This window comes from Entelurus aequoreus, linkage group LG25, assembly GCF_033978785.1.
Source record: "Entelurus aequoreus isolate RoL-2023_Sb linkage group LG25, RoL_Eaeq_v1.1, whole genome shotgun sequence".
NCBI lineage: Eukaryota > Metazoa > Chordata > Actinopteri > Syngnathiformes > Syngnathidae > Entelurus > Entelurus aequoreus.
In genome coordinates, this window is record NC_084755.1 from 1,121,655 (window position 1) to 1,143,928 (window position 22,274).

The 22,274-nt window shown below is 36.9% G+C and overlaps 2 protein-coding genes across 2 annotated transcripts in view; one reads left to right on the forward strand and one right to left on the reverse strand.

The window, feature by feature from the left end:
• The window catches only part of LOC133642937 (protein kinase C alpha type-like), a 175,606-nt gene that overhangs the window by 151,302 nt on the left and 2,030 nt on the right, over window positions 1-22,274 (reverse strand). The window lies entirely within an intron of this gene.
• LOC133642568 (uncharacterized) lies at window positions 13,938-17,467 on the forward strand. The gene is made up of 3 exons (XM_062036836.1): window positions 13,938-14,029; window positions 14,108-14,169; window positions 16,784-17,467. The coding sequence occupies exons 1-3, from the start codon at window positions 14,007-14,009 to the stop codon at window positions 17,413-17,415; spliced, it is 717 nt and encodes a 238-aa protein (XP_061892820.1). The 5' UTR covers window positions 13,938-14,006; the 3' UTR covers window positions 17,416-17,467.

A 22,274-nucleotide genomic window follows, 5' to 3' on the forward strand; every position in this document is an offset into this window, starting at 1 on the left:
TGAGAGTCCAGTCCATAGTGGATCTAACATAATAGTGTGAGAGTCCAGTCCATAGTGGATCTAACATAATAGTGTGAGAGTCCAGTCCATAGTGGATGTAACATAATAGTGTGAGAGTCCAGTCCATAGTGGATCTAACATAATATTGTGAGAGTTCAGTCCATAGTGGATCTAACATAATAGTGTGAGAGTCTAGTCCATAGTGGATCTAACATAATAGTGTGAGAGTCCAGTCCATAGTGGATCTAACATAATAGTGTGAGAGTCCAGTCCATAGTGGATCTAACATAATAGTGAGAGTCCAGTCCATAGTGGATCTAACATAATAGTGAGAGTCCAGTCCATAGTGGATCTAACATAATAGTGTGAGAGTCCAGTCCATAGTGGATCTAACATAATAGTGTGAGAGTCCAGTCCATAGTGGATCTAACATAATAGTGTGAGAGTCCAGTCCATAGTGGATCTAACATAATAGTGAGAGTCCAGTCCATAGTGGATCTAACATAATAGTGTGAGAGTCCAGTCCATAGTGGATCTAACATAATAGTGAGAGTCCAGTCCATAGTGCATCTAACATAATAGTGAGAGAGTCCAGTCCATAGTGGATCTAACATAATAGTGAGAGTCCAGTCCATAGTGGATCTAACATAATAGTGTGAGAGTCCAGTCCATAGTGGATCGAACATAATAGTGAGAGTCCAGTCCATAGTGGATCTAACATAATAGTGTGAGAGTCCAGTCCATAGTGGATCTAACATAATAGTGTGAGAGTCCAGTCCATAGTGGATCTAACATAATAGTGTGAGAGTTCAGTCCATAGTGGATCTAACATAATAGTGTGAGAGTCCAGTCCATAGTGGATCTAACATAATAGTGAGAGTCCAGTCCATAGTGGATCTAACATAATAGTGTGAGAGTCCAGTCCATAGTGGATCTAACATAATAGTGTGAGAGTCCAGTCCATAGTGGATCTAACATAATAGTGTGAGAGTCCAGTCCATAGTGGATCTAACATAATAGTGTGAGAGTCCAGTCCATAGTAGATCTAACATAATAGTGAGAGTTCAGTCCATAGTGGATCTAACATAATAGTGAGAGAGTCCAGTCCACAGTGGATCTAACATAATAGTGTGAGAGTCCAGTCCATAGTGGATCTAACATAATAGTGTGAGAGTCCAGTCCATAGTGGATCTAACATAATAGTGAGAGAGTCCAGTCCACAGTGGATCTAACATAATAGTGTGAGAGTCCAGTCCATAGTGGATCTAACATAATAGTGTGAGAGTCCAGTCCATAGTGGATCTAACATAATAGTGAGAGAGTCCAGTCCACAGTGGATCTAACATAATAATTATTCCTTACATTAGGCACACCGGGTTATAAGGCGCACTGTCGAGTTTTGAGAAAATGAAAGGATTTTAAGTGCGCCTTACAGTCCGAAAAATACGTTATTTCATGACAAAGTATAATGTTATTTTAAGTTGTATCATTTGTCACTGTCATTCATCCATTTTCTACCGCTTGTCCCTCTCGGGGTGGCAGGGGGGGGGGGGGTGCTGTTCTATATTATCATTGGAACATATAAAATGTTGGGTGTTGTTTACGTGAGTCATGCTGCCATCATAGTGCAGTCTACACGTATCTCTCATCTTTGACTGCCATCTACTGGTCACACTTATCATTACACCATGTACCAAATAAAATTGCTTGGAGGTCGGTAAGCACAACCAGAAATATTCCGTACATCAGGCGAATGGGGTTACAAAGCGCACTGTCAAGTTTTGAGAACAAAATATATATTTTAAGTGCGCCTTATAGTCCGGAACGTCAATATTTAATCGTAGATGGATGAATCGTGCTCATATCTTGGCCGTCTTTCACAAGTCTAACAGAATGGAGAGAAAAACAACCTTCCCATGTCTGCTGCTCAGCCTGTCTCCGTGTAAGATGTTTATTGTTTGGGACTCCCCATCAGGACTCGGCACGGCACACACTCTCATGTTCCAACACCCACACACTTCTGCTCCTTGATTGGTTGATGATCCACGCCGAGCTGTGGATGTGGGAATGGCTCCACACCTCCGCAAGCAGTCATTAGGGCTGGGAGACGTGTGGCCCACTCCCCTACTACAGTAGGTATCCATCAGGGGGGGGGAAAAGACCTTTTGTGGAAAGTGCCAACCAGAGCTAAGACCTAAATCCGTGGGGTAATCTAAAGGGGGCACAAGTGTGTCAAAAAAAGACTGAGAAAGTTGAGTAAAGCTCATCAAAACACTTATTTGGAACATCCCACAGGTGAACAGGCTAATTGGGAACAGGTGGGTGCCATGATTGGGTATAAAAGCAGCTTCCATGAAATGCTCACAAGGACGGGGCGAGGGTCACCACTTTGTCAACAAATGCGTAGAACAGTTTAAGACCAACATTTCTCAAGCAGCTATTGCAAGGAATTTAGGGATTTCACCATCTACGCTCCGTAACATCATCAAAAGGGTTCGGAGAATCTGGAGAAATCACTGCACGTAAGCCATGATATTACGCACCTTCCATCCCTCAGGCGGTACTGCATCAAAAAATGACATCAGTGTGTAAAGGATATCACCACATGGGCCCAGGGACACTTCAGAAAACCACTGTCAGTAACTACAGTTTGTCGCTACATCTGTAAGTGCAAGTTAAACTCTACTATGCAAAGCCACAGCCATTTATCAACAACACCCAGAAACGCCGCCGTCTTCGCTGGGCCCGAGCTCATCTAAGATGGACCGATGCAAAGTGGAAAAGTGTTCTGTGGTCCGACGAGTCCATATTTCAAATATATATATATATATATATATATATATATATATATATATATATATATATATATATATATATATATATATATATATATATATATATATACACACTACCGTTCAAAAGTTTGGGGTCACATTGAAATGTCCTTATTTTTGAAGGAAAAGCACTGTACTTTTCAATGAAGATAACTTTAAACTAGTCTTAACTTGAAAGAAATACACTCTATACATTGCTAATGTGGTAAATGACTATTCTAGCTGCAAATGTCTGGTTTTTGGTGCAATATCTACATAGGTGTATAGAGGCCCATTTCCAGCAACTATCACTCCAGTGTTCTAATGGTACAATGTGTTTGCTCATTGGCTCAAAAGGCTAATTGATGATTAGAAAACCCTTGTGCAATCATGTTCACACATCTGAAAACAGTTTAGCTCGTTACAGAAGCTACAAAACTGACCTTCCTTTGAGCAGATTGAGTTTCTGGAGCATCACATTTGTGGGGTCAATTAAACGCTCAAAATGGCCAGAAAAAGAGAACTTTCATCTGAAACTCGACAGTCTATTCTTGTTCTTAGAAATGAAGGCTATTCCACTAAATTGTTTGGGTGACCCCAAACTTTTGAACGGTAGTGTGTATATATATATATATATATATATATATATATATATATATATATATATATATATATATATATATATATATATATATATATATATATATATATATATATATATATATATATATGTATATATGACTGTGAAGGAACTGCAGAACAGTCACTCATGTAAACCACCACTACACTATGAAAATGTTTCTTTCTAAATAAAATATTTGGATGAACGTTAGCAGAAATACTAATTTAGACTGAAATCAATCAAATAAAAATGTCCACCATCACAACTGCTGTAATTATTTCAACGCTGATGGGGAAGTGAGAAGCCAAGCGTTCCTGGAAATTGATTTACAGGCTTGTCCGCAATGTCAGAAGCCAATAATTAAAAATAAATCCTTTAAAGTATGGACAAATGGAAAGTCCGTGCTTTCTAAAGTGATCTTATCGAGCAGCCAAGTGGAGGCCTCTCATACACCAGCCACCACTTGCTTGGCAGCAGGGGGCGCTGCGTTTGGCGATGACCACAAGCTATTATTTTCCTGAATTAAACACAAGCCCGACACCTCTTGGACCAAAGAAAAGCATTAATTAACATGTCCCTGGAGAGTTGCTAGGCAAAAATAGTAGTAGTAGTAGCAAAACAGTACAGTTCTACTACTGCATAGTCACGGAAATTATACATGGCATTTGAGCACATTCATTGGGAAATTAAGAGTCTCTCTGAATATTCTGAACTCCTGTTTCTAAGATACGGTGTTGCAAAGCGTAATACCGCCCACAGGAGCGGAGGTATTTTTTTCTTACCACGGTAAGCCATTGTTTACCTTTTTCAGAGACGTGCACTCCATTTTGCCTCAACACAAAGATAGGGGAAACACCGAATAATCAGTTCTTACTTTTGAGTTAACGCATCTGCACGAATAGACGATGCTATGTAAGCCTACGATGTGTCCAAAGGCCAAAGTAAAAATGTGACAATGGGCGATTTGTCTCCCAATCGGGCTGCCGACATATGCATTGTCACATTTTTAAGTCATTTTTAAGGCCCCCTTTAAACATACACAGTATATTTAATAACACATTTAATATCCCTAAGATCAGAAATATGAGGCATTTCAATAATTTTACATACATACTTAAAAAAACATAAGAAGAGTGAAATAAATCCAGTGTTTCCCACACATGAATTTATTTACAAATTAAAAAAAAAAATTTTAAAAAAACTTTTTTTTTTTTTTTTTTTAATACTTTTTTTTAATTTTTTTTTTTATTTGTGGCGGCCCGCCACAAATTAAAAAATAAAAAATAAATAAAAAGGTTTTTTTTTTTGTTTTTTTTTGTCCTTTCCAGCTTCTCAGGCAAATCATATAGTTGATGTAGATGCCCATATAGGCTGTTCAGATTTACTTTACAAAAGAGAATTGATTGATTGATTGAGACTTTTATTAGTAGGTTGCACAGTGAAGTACATATTCCGTACAATTGACCACTAAATGGTAACACCCGAATAAGTTTTTCAACTTGTTTAAGTCGGGGTCCACTTAAATTGATTCATGATACAGATATATACTATCATATATACTATCATCATAATACAGTCATCACACAAGATAATCACATTGAATTATTTACATTATTTACAATCAGGGGTGTGGAGGGGGGGTGGGGTGGGGGGGTGGGGATATGGACATCAAGTAGTGGACATAGAGAGAGAGAGAGAGAAAGAGAGAGAGATCAGAAGGCATAAGAAAAAGAATCTGCATTTGATTGTTTACATTTGATTATTAGCAATCCGGGGAGTGTGTTAGTTTAGGGTTGTAGCTGCCTGGAGGTGAACTTTTATAGCGGTTTTGAAGGAGGATAGAGATGCCCTTTCTTTTATACCTGTTGGGAGCGCATTCCACATTGATGTGGCATAGAAAGAGAATGAGTTAAGACCTTTGTTAGTTCGGAATCTGGGTTTAACGTGGTTAGTGGAGCACCCCCTGGTGTTGTGGTTATGGCGGTCATTTACGTTAAGGAAGTAGTTTGACATGTACTTCGGTATCAGGGAGGTGTAGCGGATTTTATAGACTAGGCTCAGTGCAAGTTGTTTAACTCTGTCCTCCACCTTGAGCCAGCCCACTTTAGAGAAGTGGGTAGGAGTGAGGTGGGATCTGGGGTGGAGGTCTAGAAGTAACCTGACTAGCTTGTTCTGAGATGTTTGGAGTTTAGATTTGAGGGTTTTGGAGGTGCTAGGGTACCAGGAGGTGCATGCGTAATCGAAAAAGGGTTGAACGAGAGTTCCCGCCAGAATCCTCAAGGTGCTTTTGTTGACCAGAGAGGAAATTCTGTAGAGAAATCTTGTTCGTTGGTTAACCTTTTTGATTACCTTGGTTGCCATTTTATCACAGGAAAGGGTAGCCTCTAGAATGGAACCTAGGTAGGTGACCTCATCTTTCCTGGTGATGACACTGTCACCTACTTTTATGGTGAAGTGATTGACTCTCTTAAGTTTGATGTGGGACCCAAACAGGATGGATTCTGTTTTACCCAAGTGGATTGATAGCTTGTTGTCAGCGAGCCAGGTGCAAGTTCTACAGAGCTCAGCACTGAGGATTTTCTCCACCTGTGACTTGTCCTTGCCGGATACCAGCAGGGCAGAGTCATCCGCAAACAAAAACAATTCACAGTCACATGCCGATGACATGTCGTTTATGTATATTAGGAACAGTAAAGGTCCCAATATACTGCCTTGGGGGACTCCACAGCTCACCGAGAGGGGGGGGGACATGGTGCCGTTCACCTCTACCACCTGCTCCCTCCCCTCCAAGTAAGACTGCATCCAGCTCCAAGAGGTTTTGTTAAATCCGATTGCTCTGAGCTTATCCAACAGTATACAGTGGTTAACGGTGTCAAAGGCCTTCTGAAGGTCCAGCATGACCATGCCGCAGTATTTGCCCGCGTCCACCTCATGTTTGATGTGGTCGGTCAGATAGAGAAGGCATGTGTCAGTGGAGTGGTTAGTTCTGAAGCCGGATTGGAATTTGTACATGAGTTTATTAGTGGCAAGGTAACTATCCACCTGTTCATAAACTATTTTCTCCATTACTTTCGAAATGGAGCTGAGAATAGAAACAGGTCGGTAGTTGCCAGGTTCCAATTTGCTTCCTTTTTTAAAGAGGGGAGTTACTCTTGCTATCTTAAAATCTTTTGGTACTTGGCCTTGTGTAATTGATAGGTTTATTATGTGCGTGATGATCGGGGCAATGATGGAGGCAGAGTCCCTGAGGAATCTGGAGGGAATATTATCAAGGCCGGTGGCCTTGTTAGGGTGGAGCGCGCTCAATTTTTTAAACACCTCCTCAGCTGTGACCATTTCTAATTTGAAATCATTGTTGGATACTCCTAGCTTTCTGTAGAAGGCTTTAATGTGTTCTACACCAAAGCGACCAGAGTGGTGGGACAGCTTGTTGACAAGAGTTGCAGCTATGCTGGTGAAAAAGGCGTTAAGTCTGCTAGCTACCTCCATTTTGTCTGTAATGAGGGAGTCACCCTCCTTGATGCTGATGTTGGTGAGTCTTGTTTTAAGTTTCTGGCTGCAACCAGGAAGCTGGTTGTTGAGAATTTTCCAGAGCTCACGTGGCTTATTCGTGTTTTCCTCTATTTTGTCGTTAATGTAATTTTTTTTTAAGGATTTAGTCAGGTTGGTTGACTTATTTCTTAATTTATTGCATTGCTTTTTGAGAGTTGAAAGGAGTAATTTGAGGTTGATATTATTGGGTTTTTTATCTACTTCTGTTTTACATTTTTGGTATTCAGAGTATTTCCTGTTTCTGTCTTTTATGGCAGCTAATAGGTCCGGATTCATCCATGGTTCCGAGCGGGCTTTGATCCTGACTGTTTTCACGGGAGCCATGTCATTTAGTATCTTTAGGAACGCCGTTTTGAAGCGATCCCAAGCGACATCGACCAGGTTGCTCGCGAGCACAGGGGACCAGTCCCACTCATCTAATTTTAAATTGAAATTGTCATTGGAGTATTTTTTGAGGGATCTGGATTGGGCTGTTATGTGGCCATTGGCTTTAGGTTTAGCTATTTTACGGGTGCAGAAGGTTAGATAGTGGTCGCTAAGACCACAGATCATGACCCCACTATTTTTTATTTTAGGCCGGTCTGAAGTGAGAATGAGATCTATGGTTGATTGGGTGGAATCACACACCCTTGTGGGTAGCGCTATTAGCTGGGAAAGACCGTGCAGATTACAAAACTTGCTGAAGGATCTGAAGACAGGCGCATCTTTGCGTTGAATATCTGTGTTCAGATCCCCAGTTATAATTTTCTCCATGTTGTCTGTCCCCGCCAAGCATTCTTCCAAAGCCCCATAGAAATCACTCTGATTAGGGGGTCTATAAACAGTCCCTATTAGTACCGGCTTAGCATTTTTAAATTTGATTTCCGCCCACACAGATTCCAGGTTATTGTGGTTAAGATCAGTGCGAGTTATGTATTTAATATCCTGGTGAATATACATACAAACGCCCCCACCGTGTTTATTCCTATCCTTTCTGATAACCGAAAAGTTTTGTATTTCTATCTCTGAGTCAGAAATACTTTGATCAAATTTGGTTTCAGAGAAACACAAGATTTTTACCTTCGTGTTGAGGAACATTTCTCTGATTTGGTCGAGTTTGGCTCCAGAGAGGCTGTTCACATTAAGGTGGATGATGTGTAGTCCACTGGAACCAAAAAGAGCATCAGAGTCCGCTGTGTTGTGGTACTGACCAGAAAAATTGTTGGTTATTATTGCTGTTGCAGTTGAAGAGCAAGGAGAGAGAGGAGAGAGAGGCATATTGATCGTCCTCCAGGTGAAGGGGGAGGGAGAGAAAGGGGGAGGGGAGGGAGAGGGAGGAGGAGGCCAGGTAGGGTTGCTGGGGGATGGGTTGGGTTTCCTTTTGGCGGGCTTTTTTGAAGACAAAGAGAAAGAGAATAACGAAAATGTTTGTGTAAAGGCGCCTCTAAATCCTGTGTATGGCGCGTCCTCGGCCGTCCGGGACCGGGGAGAGGTCGCGTGGACCCCCGCCATCTCGCGCAGCTCCCCGCAATCACCGATGTCCGGGTCGCCGTCCACCGCAGCCGCCGCGTCGTTCACCGCCGCTGAGTCGCTGCCTTCTCTGATGACCGGGTCGTCCTCCACCGCCGCCGCCGAGCCTCCGACCGTGTCGATGAACGGGGCGAAGTCCTCCGCCGAGCCGCCGACCGCAGGAGCACAGGTGAGCTTGAGCTGAGACGAGCCGGTAGCCGAGTTAGCTTCGATGGCGACGACGAAGTGTAGGATACTTCTCTTGTTGCCTTATTTGTATTTGTATTTGACCACTACTGTTTTCTGTTTATTTGTTACTGACTGTGGCAGGACACCTCTGCCTCTGTTTCACTTTATGTTGCTGGTAAATAATATGGTTGTAGTAGTAGGCTAAAGTTAAATTATTTAGTATGCACTAATTAAAGGGGCAGAGCTTTAAGAGACATTTTAGCTTTTATATTTGATAAGATATATTTTTTGTAAGAACCACAATTAATAAATATATTTTAGTGAATAACTTATTGTTCAAATCTGTATATAAATATGTACATAATTATATTTTAAAATGGATGGATGGATGGATGGACGTTTAAAACAAAACTGTTATTATTAATTAGTAAGTATACATTTTTTTAGCCTTTTTAGAGAAAATCATATCATTGTAGTAAATTATGCAAATGACTCGAGGATGTCATGGTGACCACGCCCATAGCCACGCCCCCACCGCCACAGGTATCTTGGCAGTTTATGGGAAACAGTGAAATCCCTTCAAGTGTCGCTCATGCCCAGCATAGCGGGCAGCCACTGTCAACATCTGTCAGAAGCAACAAGCTGTATGGACATGAATCAAATAAGGTGGCTAATATCATAGATTATTGGTAGCGACAGCAGTCAAATTGGAAGCAAAGACAGTATCATGTTTATGCATACAGTCACTTTAAAGACTCATTTATGGACTTTAATCATCTACATTAAAACAATGATTCATTTAATGTAGACACTTTTTCATTCAGTTTAATAATAACTGTTACTTGGGGTAAATATTTCATACCTTGTAGGTGAGATATGCTTTAAATGTGTACTTATGTATGTGCCTGGTTTATAAAAATGTGCTTTTGAATTACCTTCACAAATAAAGAATATTAAATTGTACAGTATATTATGATATTTGTCATTAAAATTATCTTAAATTTATAATCTTATTGTACTAGTTTAAAATGTGTTTTTCTCATTATAAAGGTGTTTATATAATCTATAGTTGTTTTTTTTAGTAAATTCCACAATCTAATTTACATCGCTTTACATTCTATTTGATTATATTCTATACTTGTTTAATTCTATTTGATTTATTGCTATTTATAATTTTACAGTTAGCCTAATTTTATTGTTAGCCTTAAATCATTATCATTACATATAATACATAAACAAATTACGAAAGAATACACTTATGAATTTCGTTTTAGGGCAATGACAAAAAAAATATCTTGTAGTATCTTGTACATTTAAAGTGTATCATTATTTATTATTATATTTTAAATCATATATTATAAAAACACAAACAAATTATTGTTTTTCTCATTACAAAGGTTTTATATCTAGTTATTTTTTTAAGTAAATTCCACAATCTAATTTACATAGCTTTACATTCTATTTGATTATACTCTATACTTGTTTAATTCTATTTGATTTATTGCTATTTATAATTTTGCAGTTAGCCTAATTTTATTGTTAGCCTTATATTATTATCATTTCATATAATACATTAAAAAAATTACAAAATAATACATGTATGAATTCCAATTTTTAGGGCAATGACAAAAAAAAACATCTTGTAGTATATTGTACATTTAATGTGTATCATTATTTATTATTATATTTTAAATCATATTTTATAAAAACACAAATTATTGTTTTTCTCATTACAAAGGTTTTGTTTTATATCATCTATAGTTTTTTTGTTTTTTTTAGTAAATTCCACAATCTAATTTACATAGCTTTACATTCTATTTGCTTATATTCTATGCTTGTTTAATTATATGTGATTTATTGCTATTCATAATTGTACAGTTAGCCTAATATTATTGTTAGCCTTATATTATTATCATTTCATATAATACATAAACAAATTACAAAATAATACATTTATGAATTCCATTTTTTAGGGCAATGACAAAAAAAATATCTTGTAGTATCTTGTACATTTAATGCATATCATTATTTATTATTATATTTTAAATCATGTATTATAAAAACACAAACAAATTATTGTTTTTCTCATTACAAAGGTTTTGTATCTTCTATAGTTATTTTTTTTAGTAAATTCCACAATCTAATTTTCATCGCCTTACATTCTATCTGATTATATTCTATACTTGTTTGATTATATTTGATTTATTGCTATTAATAATTTTACTGTTAGCCTAATATTATTGTTAGCCTTAAATTATCATCATTTCATATAATACATAAACAAATTACAAAATAATACATGTATGAATTCCAATTTTTAGGGCAATGACAAAAAAAATATCTTGTAGTATCTTGTACATTTAAAGTGTATCATTATTTATTATCATATTTTAAATCATATATTATAAAAACACAAACAAACTATTGTTTTTCTCATTACAAAGATGTTTATATCATCTATAGTTATTTTTTTTTAGTAAGTTCCACAATCTAATTCACATAGCTTTACATTCTATTTTATTATATTCTATACTTGTTTAATTATATTTGATGTATTGCTATTTATAATTTTACTATTAGCCTAATATTATTGTTTGCCTTACATCATTATCATTTCATATAATACATGAAAAAAATTACAAAATAATACATTTATGAATTCCACTTTTTAGGTCAATGACAAACAAATTATCTTGTAGTATCTTGTACATTTAAAGTGTATCATTATTTATTATTAAATTTTAAATCATATATTATAAAAAAAACTAACAAATTATTGTTTTTCTCATTACAAAGGTTTTATATCATCTATAGTTGTTTTTTTTAGTAAATTCCACAATCTAATTTACATAGCTTAACATTGTATTTGATTATATTCTATACTTGTTTAATTATATTTGATTTATTTCTATTTATAATTTTACTGTTAGCCTAATATTATTGTTAGCCTTATATTATTATCATTTCATATAATACATAAACAAATTACAAAATAATACATTTATGAATTCCACTTTTTAGGGCAATGACAAAAAAATGATCTTGTAGTATCTTGTACATTTAATGCGTATCATTATTTATTATTATATTTTAAATCATATATTATAAAAACACAAACAAATTATTGTTTTTCTCATTACAAAGGTTTTATATCATCTATAGTTATTTTTTTTAGTAAATTCCACAATTTAATTTTCATCGCCTTACATTCTATTTGATTATATTCTATACTTGTTTGATTATATTTGATTTATTGCTATTAATAATTTTACTGTTAGACTAATATTATTGTTAGCCTTAAATTATCATCATTTCATATAATACATAAACAAATTACAAAATAATACATTTATGAATTCCATTTTTTAGGGCAATGACAAAAAAAATATCTTGTAGTATCTTGTACATTTAAAGTGTATCATTATTTATTATTATATTTTAAATCATATATTATAAAAACACAAACAAACTATTGTTTTTCTCATTACAAAGATGTTTATATCATCTATAGTTATTTTTTTTAGTAAGTTCCACAATCTAATTCACATAGCTTTACATTCTATTTTATTATATTCTATACTTGTTTAATTATATTTGATGTATTGCTATTTATAATTTTACTATTAGCCTAATGTTATTGTTTGCCTTACATCATTATCATTTCATATAATACATGAAAAAAATTACAAAATAATACATTTATGAATTCCACTTTTTAGGTCAATGACAAAAAAATGATCTTGTAGTATCTTGTACATTTAAAGTGTATCATTATTTATTAATATATTTTAAATCATATATTTTAAAAAAAATATCATCTATAGTTTTTTTTTTTTAGTAAATTCCACAATCTAATTTACATAGCTTTACATTGTATTTGGTTATATTCTATACTTGTTTAATCATATTTGATTTATTGCTATTCATAATTGTACTGTTAGCCTAATATTATTGTTAGCCTTATTTTATTATCATTTCATATAATACATAAACAAATGACAAAATAACACATTTATGAATTCCAATTTTTAGGGCAATAACAAACAAAAAATATTGTAGTATCTTGTACATTTTAATGTGTATTATTATTTATTATTAAATCATATTTTATAAAAACACAAACAAATTATTGTCAACATGTTCTACCAATTGCCCAGGTATAGCTCCTATGAATTAAATACATAATCAAATACATACAAACTGAAATATTTCCAAAATTCTCCAGGTTAACTTTTTATGGAACGTTTCTAAAAAAAAAAGAAAGAAAAAAGGGACCCATAAAGGGTTGGAATTGGGGGTTAAATCCCCAAAAATGATTCCCGGGCGCTGCCACCGCTGCTGCTCACTGCTCCCCTCATCTCCCAGGAGGTGATCAAGGGTGATGGGTCAAATGTAGAGAATAATTTCGTGTGTGTGAGACAATCATTGGTACTTTAACTTAACTATAAAATGTTGCATATAAATATAAAACAAAATTTATCAAAAGGAACTTGAAAATAATTAATAATTTCCGTGATATTAGCCTCTTTTTGGCAGGAAATTACCCCCAAAGTTATGTTTAAATTATTTACAAAAAAATATTGTGGAAAGTGATGTTAAAGGCCTACTGAAAGCCACTACTAGCGACCACGCAGTCTGATAGTTTACATATCAATGATGAAATCTTAACATTGCAACACATGCCAATACGGCCGGGTTAACTTATAAAGTGACATTTAAAACTTCCCGGGAAATATCCGGCTGAAACGTCGCGGTATGATGACGTATGCGCGTGACGAAGTCAGAGTAACGGAAGTTATGGTACCCCGTAGAATCCTATACAAAAAGCTCTGTTTTCATTTCGTAATTCCACAGTATTCTGGACATCTTTTGCAATTTGTTTGCGAACTTTATCGTCGATTTTCTCTACTAAATCCTTTCAGCAAAAATATGGCAATATCGCGAAATGATCAAGTATGACACATAGAATGGATCTGCTATTCCCGTTTAAATAAATAAAAAATCATTTCAGTAGGCCTTTAAACTTCCAGCTAAATTTAAAAGTGTCCAATTTCCCTAAAAAAAATGCAATTACAATTTGCAATGTTATTTATGTAGCTGCATTATGCCTACAAATCAGCATAAACATTTACCAAGAGGTGGCGCCCACCTGTGTTAAAGCGAGGTCATGCAACACTGCAGCTTGAGTAATGCAACGCTGCAGCTTGAGTAATGCTTCACAGCTGCGACTCGTTGACGGCCCTTTAAGGAGCAGGTGAGCCACCGCTCGGGAGTGCAGGCTCTGTCACATTTGCAGGGATCTCCTCTGAGGAACGCTAGTCTTCTTCTCCCAGCAGGCAGCCATGATCCTTGCAGCGCTTGTGTGGTATGTAACGTTTTATACCGACCGTACCTTTCTCTGCACTTCTTGTGATTGCTACCAACAGGTGTGTTCCTCTCCCAGGGCCTACTGGATTTGTCTTTTGCTCTCCGGTGACGGTGTTGCTATGCCAGTGAAAGAAAAAGGTAAAGTTTTCTCCCGTGTTGACGTGTGTTAGGTGCAATGTTGACAGTGTTCGTTCTAATGTCCAATGTGTCATGTGGTGTGGCCCAAGGTTCTGTTCTGGGGCTGGTTTGATTTTTGTTGTATCTGATGCCTCTTGGGAGGTTGATCAGTAGTTTTTAAAAATGTTTCTTATCACTTCTATGTATTTCTATTCAACTGTTATGTCCTCTTTAATTTCCTCCAGATAAGTTCTAACAAAACGGAAACTCTAATATTTGCCCCCGATTTAAAAAGATCCCCCTAATTAAGAAGTCCCTTGGTGCTCTGGGTGCATCTGTTAAAAGCAGCCTCAGAAACCTTGGCGTTGTGTTGGATCAGTCCATGTCTTTGGAGGGTCTCTGTGGTCAACTGACCAAAAACTGTTTAGTACCTCAAATATTTCAAAAGTGAGAAGAATTTCACCTCACATTCTTTTCACAATTCTCTTTTCACTCCAACAAGTCGACTCTAAAGAGACTTCAGACTGTACAAAATGCGGCTGCCAGACTTTAGACCGGTGCACCCAGAACAGTCCACATCACCCCCATTTAATCCAGTCTTCATTGGCTTCCAGTTAAATTCCGCACTGAGTTTAAGATTTTAATCCTATGCCCCTACTCTTCAGGGCGCAGACTCCGGTCTTCAGGCCAGGGTCTTCTAAAGATCCCCAAAACTAGTTTTAACCTGTGGAGACCTGACATTCCAGGCTATAGCTCCCAGACTCTGGAACAACTTGCACCAGTCCCTCTGTGATCTTGATTGTGTTGAAACGTAAACATTTGAGAACTTCTCTTTTTAGTAAAGCTTTTGGTTAATGGACCTTTTTTTTTTAATCTAATTTGTAATCACCTTTGTGGCCCAGGGTTCTGTTCTGGGGCCTGTTTTATTTTTGTTGTATCTGATGCCTCCTGGGAGGTTTTATCAGTAGTTTTTACAAAACTGATTATATTCAACCGTTATGCTCCAATGATTCAGAGTTTCACTTATGAGTTCTTGGAGTGTCTCCTATTAAAAACTGGTTGTCCTCTTTAATTTCCTCCATATAAACTCTAACAAAACGGAAACTCTGATAATTGCTCCCGATGAAAAGATCCCCCTAATTAAAAAGTCCCTTGGTGCTCTGGGTGCATCTGTTAAAAGCAGCCTCAGAAACCTTGGCGTTGTGTTGGATCAGTCCATGTCTTTGGAGGGTCTCTGTGGTCAAACTGTTAAGCATCTCAGAAATATTTCTAAAGTGAGAAATTCGTTCTCGAATTTCGCCTCACATTGTTTTCACAATTCTCTTTTCACTCCAACAAGTTGACGTTAAAGAGACTTCAGACTGTACAAAATGTGGCTGCCAGACTTTAGACCGGTGCACCCAGAACAGTCCACATCACCCCCGTTTAATCCAGTCTTCATTGGCTTCCAGTTAAATTCCGCACTGAGTTTAAGATTTTAATCCTGCTATGCCCCTGCTCTTCAGGGCGCAGCCTCTGGTCTTCAGGCCAGGGTCTTCTAAAGATCCCCAAAACTGGTTTTAATCTGTGGAGACTTGACATTCCAGGCTATAGCTCCCAGACTCTGGAACAACTTGCACCAGTCCCTCTGTGATCTTGACTGTGTTGAAACTTAAACATTTGAAAACTTCTCTTTTTAGTAAAGCTTTTAGTTTATGCACCTTCTATCTATAATTTGTAATCACCTTTGTGGCCCAGGGTTCTGTTCTGGGGCCTGTTTTATTTGTTGTATCTGATGCCTCTTGGGAGGTTTATCAGTAGTTTTTTTTTTAAATGTTTATCACCTATGCCGTATTCAACCGTTATGCTCCTTCAATGATTCAGAGTTTCACTTTTTATCTGAGTTCTTGGAGTGAGTCTCCTCTATTAAACTGGTTGTCATCTTAAATTTCCTCCAGATAACTTCAAACAAAACAAACTAATTGCCCCCGATAAAAAGATCCCCCGGATCAAGAACTCTCTGGGTGCATCTGTTAAAAGCAGTCTCAGAAACCTTGGAAAACTGTTTAGTACCTCAGAAATATTTCTAAAGTGAGAAATTTGTTCTCGAATTTCGCCTCATTGTTTTCACAATTCTCTTTTCACTCCAACAAGTCAATGCTAAAGAGACTTCAGACTGTACAAACTGCAGCTGCCAGACTTTAGACCAGTGCACCCAGAACAGTCCATATCACCCCTGATTTATCCAGTCTTCATTGGGTTCCAGTTAAATTCCACAAAGTTTAAGATTTTAGTCCTGACTTTCCGTGCATTGCATGGTGGGGCCCCTCAGTACACCCCTGACTACGTTATGCCCCTACTCTTCAGGGCGCAGCCTCCGGTATTCAGGCCAGGGTCTTCTAAATATCCCCAAAACTCGTTTTAAAACCCGTGGAGACCTGGCATTCAAAGCTATAGCTCTCAGACTCTGGAACAACTTGCACCAGTCCCTCTGATCTTGACTGTGTTGAAACTTTTAAACATTTGAAAACTTCTTTTAGTTAATGCACTTTTTTTTATCTATAATCTGTAATCACTTTTGTATCCTTTTTATGATTGAATTGTTTTACTTCACCTATGTTTCGTACAACGCTTTATAAATAAAATGTACTTCTAGGTCGAATCAGTCCTGTTTCAAGCAACCTAGAGGATTACGACGATTTGACATTGGATGAGCCTGTCGACTGGGAGGAGCTACAATTGGACTACGACCTACAGCAGCCACTTTGGGGAGCAAGTTCCCAAAATCAACCGCTTAACAGTCCTGGTCCTGATGCTGATGTCGTGGAGCAACACCATGGAGTGAGTCCACCGTATCACTCTCTTGAGTACAAGCCAAGCAGCCCTCAAAGCGGTGACCGCCATCAACCGTCCGCTTATCAGCCTGCGAGCAGCGGTTTTACGAACTCAAACGAGGACCGTCAAGCCGGCGACACGAAACGTGTAAGCTTTGAGAGAATCTTTCAGTTCCCTCATGGCGGCTTCCAGCAAAACAATTACCCATCAGCCCATAGAGGCCAGCTGCCTGCTTACCCAGCGTCGATGGGGTGGCCCGTTGGCTTTCAAACAGATAACCGACGGGTTCCCGCTTGGCAAGAGATGCAACTAGCAACCCGGGAAGTCCGTAGATCTCATGACTCGCCGCCTTCCAGCTATATCAGCCAGTATAGAGGACACTACACGCAAGGCCGGTCGAAGTTCAGCAGAGATAGCTACAGTCCAAATGTTGACCTTCCACTGATTTGGTAAATGCAATTGAATGTGTATCATTATTTAACCTATTAAAATCATATTTTGAATATTTGCTGCCCATTTGTGAAGTATAGCTCAAACTCTGATCTGGTTTTGTTACCCTGCTTCCTGATGGGCATATTGAGTACTGGCTACTTTCAAAATAAATGTCCCAAGCCAGTGATGTCGCCCATCACTATTGCACACCAGGGTTAGCAGAACAATACATTTATACCAGGGGTGTCAATCATTTTATCTCAGGGGCCGCATGGCATGTGCACTATTAAAATCATGGCATTAAAAATAGACAACTTCAGATTGTCTTTGTTCTATTTTTGGCCCAAGTAAGACAAACACATTCTGAAAATGTTGCAATAAAAAAATATAGAAAACAAATACCCAGCATTAGTAAAGTTTAGATCCATGAAGGAAAGTGAATGTTTACAACTGAATAAATTTAAATATGCATAAACATGTTTGTTTGAGAAGCTTTTTCCACAACCATATAGAATGTGGTGAACTGTACAGTGCCAAGTGCCTCAAAAAGGCCCAAAACGTAAGGGACTCATCTCACCCCGGATATTTCTCATTGCCTAGAGCTCAAACCACTCAAATGTTTTTGTGTGTCTGTATGCGGAGTAAAACTATGGAACAAACTGGACTTGCAACACAAAAAATGCAAAACTAAGATTTAAACTCTTATACAAAAAATGGGGTCTGGTTCAAATATAGAGATGAGGGTCTTTAATTTGACCTGCTGCTGTACTCTGTCTCAAATGTTAACATGTGCTCAATGTTTCCTTACCATTATTGCTATGTTGTCAGTGCTTCCCATAAACTGCCAAGATACCTGTGGTGGTGGGGGCGTGGCTATGTGCGTGATCACCATGACATCGAGTAATTTGCATAATTTACAACAATGATATGATTTTTTCTAAAAAGGCTCAAAAAATGTATACTTACTAATTAATACTTTTGTTTTAAATGTCCATCCATCCATTTTACAATATAATTACAACACTTTATGTACATATTCATATACAGATTTGAACAATAAGTTATTCACTGAAATATATTTATTAATTGTGGTTCTTACAAAAAATATGTCTTATAAAATATAAAAGCTAAAATGTCTCTTAAAGCTCTGCCCCTTTAATTAGTGCATACTAAATAATTTAACTTTAGCCTACTACTACAACCATATTATTTACCAGCAACATAAAGTGAAACAGAGGCAGAGGTGTCCTGCCACAGTCAGTAACAAATAAACAGAAAACAGTAGTGGTGGTAGATAGACACAGAGCTTCATCAAACATCTGATCCACTGAACAAAGAGCTCCAAAAATCTTGAACTTTAGACTGCCATCAGTTTTACTCCCTACACTTAACCATGTGTTTCCTACAGACTTCTCACCCTTTGTTATATACACATAATATAAATACATTTAATAAAGTCAAATACAAATAAGGCAACAAGAGAAGGATCCTACACTTCTCTTTTGTAAAGTAAATCTGAACAGCCGATATGGGCATCTACATCAACTATATGATTTGCCTGAGAAGCTGGAAAGGACAAAAATTTAAAAAAAATTTAAAAAAAATTATTTTATTTTTTTTTTTTTTAATTTTATTTTTTTTTTTAATTTGTGGCGGACGTAATTATTTCGTGGCGGGCCGCCACAAATAAATGAATGTGTGGGAAACCCTGTGTCTATTACCATTATTACTATGTACTACCATTATTACTATGTTGTCTTTACCATTGTTGCTATGTTGTCTATTACCATTGTTGGTATATTCATTATTCCTACATTGTTGATACAAATGATTGTTACAGTGTAATAATTGTTACCTGTGGTAATGCCACTATGATACAACATGTGTATTATAATCCTTGAACAAAGTAAGAGTGAAACTCATGTGAATAATCACTGAATGGAGAACTGGGGGTTGGGATTAAATAAATTATTTTCTTCCCACTCCCTTTCAGGCAAAACTGGACAATCATGCATTACATACTATGCACTATATTCATTTATATTATGTGTAGTCAACTTTGTACTTTTTTAAATTATTTTTTTACGTCATTGCCTGAAATAAATAAATGAGAAAAAAAAAATTAAATTAATGACAAACTTTTTGAACTTTTGAGGTACAGGACAATAAAATGCCGGACAAACAGATTTAAGAACGCTTTTTACCCGAGAGCAAGAGTGTCGCTGAACACAAGGCAAGAATGACTGCATGTGAGTTGTGTGCTTGCTATTTTTATGTATTTTTATCTATTTACGTGTTACGAATTTGCACTAAATTAGTTTTGCTCACAATTTTGTTGTACAATGACAAAGATATATTCTATTTTATGACAGGATAATGCATACTTTTTTTTTTTTTTCAAACGCTTACAAAAAAGTGGGAGCCCAAAAATGTACTGTGGGACCCCATTTTGGGACAATATCTCACGGTACACTAGTGTGCCGCGGCACAGAGGTTGAAAGACACTGGTTTACTCAATGTAAAGTGCTTTTTACAAATAAAATATATTATTATTATTATTATCCAACAATTGCGACGACTTTTTACTGTCAACTGAGTTTAGGATTTCTGCAGGTGGTGTGCCTCTGGAAATGTGCCTTGGCTCAAAAAAGGTTGAAAAACACTGCCATAGTTCAGTGTTTTTCAACCTTTTTTGAGCCAAGGCACATTTTTTGCGTTGAAAAAATGCGGAGGCACACCACCAGCAGAAATCATTAAAAAAACAAAACTCAGTTGACAGTAATAGTCGTTGTCGCAATTGTTGGATATGACTTTAAAGCATAACCAAGCATGCATCACTATAGCTCTTGTCTCAAAGTAGGTGTACTGTCACCACCTGTCACATCACACCCTGACTTATTTGGACTTGTTGGCTGTTTTCCTGTGTGTAGTGTTTTACTTCTTGTCTTGCGCTCTTATTTTGGTGGCTTTTTCTCCTTTTTTGGTATTTTCCCGTAGCAGTTTCATGTCTTCCTTTTGAGCGATATTTCCCGCATCTACTTTGTTTTAGCAGTCAAGAATATTTCAGTTGTTTTCATCCTTCTTTGTGGGGACGTTGTTGATCGTCACGTCATGTTCGGATGTACATTGTGGACGCCGTCTTTGCTCCACAGTAAGTCTTTGCTGTCGTCCAGCATTCTGTTTTTGTTTACTTTGTAGCCAGTTCAGTTTTAGATTGTTTCTGCATTACCTTTGATTGCTTGATTGATTGAGACTTTTATTAGTAGGTTGCACAGTGAAGTACATATTCCGTACAATTGACCACTAAATGGTAACACCCGAATACGTTTTTCAACTTGTCTAAGTCGGGGTCCACTTAAATTGATTCATGTTACAGATATATACTATCAGATATATACTATCATCATAATACAGTCATCACACAAGATAATCACATTGAATTATTTACAATCCGGGGTGTGGAGGTGGGGTTAGGTTTGGTTGTTATCATCAGTCATCAACAATTGAGAACAGAGAAATGGATATTGGAACAGTGTAGGTCTGACTTGGTAGGATATGTACAGCAAGTAGTGGGCAGAGAGAGAGAGAGAGAGAGAGAGAGAGAGAGAGAGAGAGAGAGAGAGAGAGAGAGAGAGAGAGAGAGAGAGAGAGAGAGAGAGAGAGAGAGAGAGAGAGAGAGAGAGAGAGAGATCAGAAGGCATAAGAAAAAGTATCTGCATTTGATTGTTTACATTTGATTATTAGCAATCCGGGGAGGGTGTTAGTTTAGGGTTGTAGCTGCCTGGAGGTGAACTTTTATTGCGGTTTTGAAGGAGGATAGAGATGCCCTTTCTTTTATACCTGTTGGGAGGGCATTCCACAATGATGTGGCATAGAAGGAGAATGAGTTAAGACTAGGGATGTCCGATAATGGCTTTTTGCCGATATCCGATATGCCGATATTGTCCAACTCTTTAATTACCGATACTGATATCAACCGATACCGATATCAACCGATATATACAGTCGTGGAATTAACACATTATTATGCCTAATTTGGACAACCAGGTATGGTGAAGATAAGGTACTTTTTAAAAAATGAATCAAATAAAATAAGATAAATAAATTAAAAACCTTTTCTTGAATAAAAAAGAAAGTGAAACAATGTAAAAACAGTTACATAGAAACTAGTAATTAATGAAAATTTGTAAAATTAACTGTTAAAGGTTAGTATTATTAGTGGAGCAGCAGCACGCACAATCATGTGTGCTTACGGACTGTATCCCTTGCAGACTGTATTGATATATATTGATATATAATGTAGGAACCACAATATTAATAACAGAAAGAAACAACCCTTTTGTGTGAATGAGTGTGAATGAGTGTAAATGGGGTGGGTTGGTGCACTAATTGTAAGTGTATCTTGTGTTTTTTATGTGGATTTAATTTAAAAAAAAAAAAAAAAAAAAAAAAACGATACTGATAATAAAAAAAAACGATACCGATAATTTCCGATATTACATTTTAACGCATTTATCGGCCGATAATATCGGCAGACCGATATTATTGGAAATCTCTAGTTAAGACCTTTGTTAGATCGGAATCTGGGTTTAACGTGGTTAGTGGAGCTCCGCCTGGTAAGATAATCACATTAAATTATTAACATTATTTACAATCCGGGGTGTGGAGGTGGGGGTTAGGTTTGGTTGTTATCATCAGTCATCAACAATTGAGAACAGAGAAATGGATATTGGAACAGTGTAGGTCTGACTTGGTAGGATGTGGACAACAAGTAGTGGGCATCCTGTAGCAGTTTCATGTCTTCCTTTGAGCGATATTTCCCACATCTACTTTGTTTTAGCAATCAAGAATATTTCAGTTGTTTTTTATCCTTCTTTGTG

Coding starts and splice junctions, on each gene's coding strand:
- LOC133642568 (XM_062036836.1), top strand. CDS start 14,007: ATGATCCTTGCAGCGCTTGTGTG. Junction 14,030..14,107: donor ATCCTTGCAGCGCTTGTGTG/GTATGTAACGTT, acceptor TTCCTCTCCCAG/GGCCTACTGGATTTGTCTTT. Junction 14,170..16,783: donor TATGCCAGTGAAAGAAAAAG/GTAAAGTTTTCT, acceptor ATGTACTTCTAG/GTCGAATCAGTCCTGTTTCA.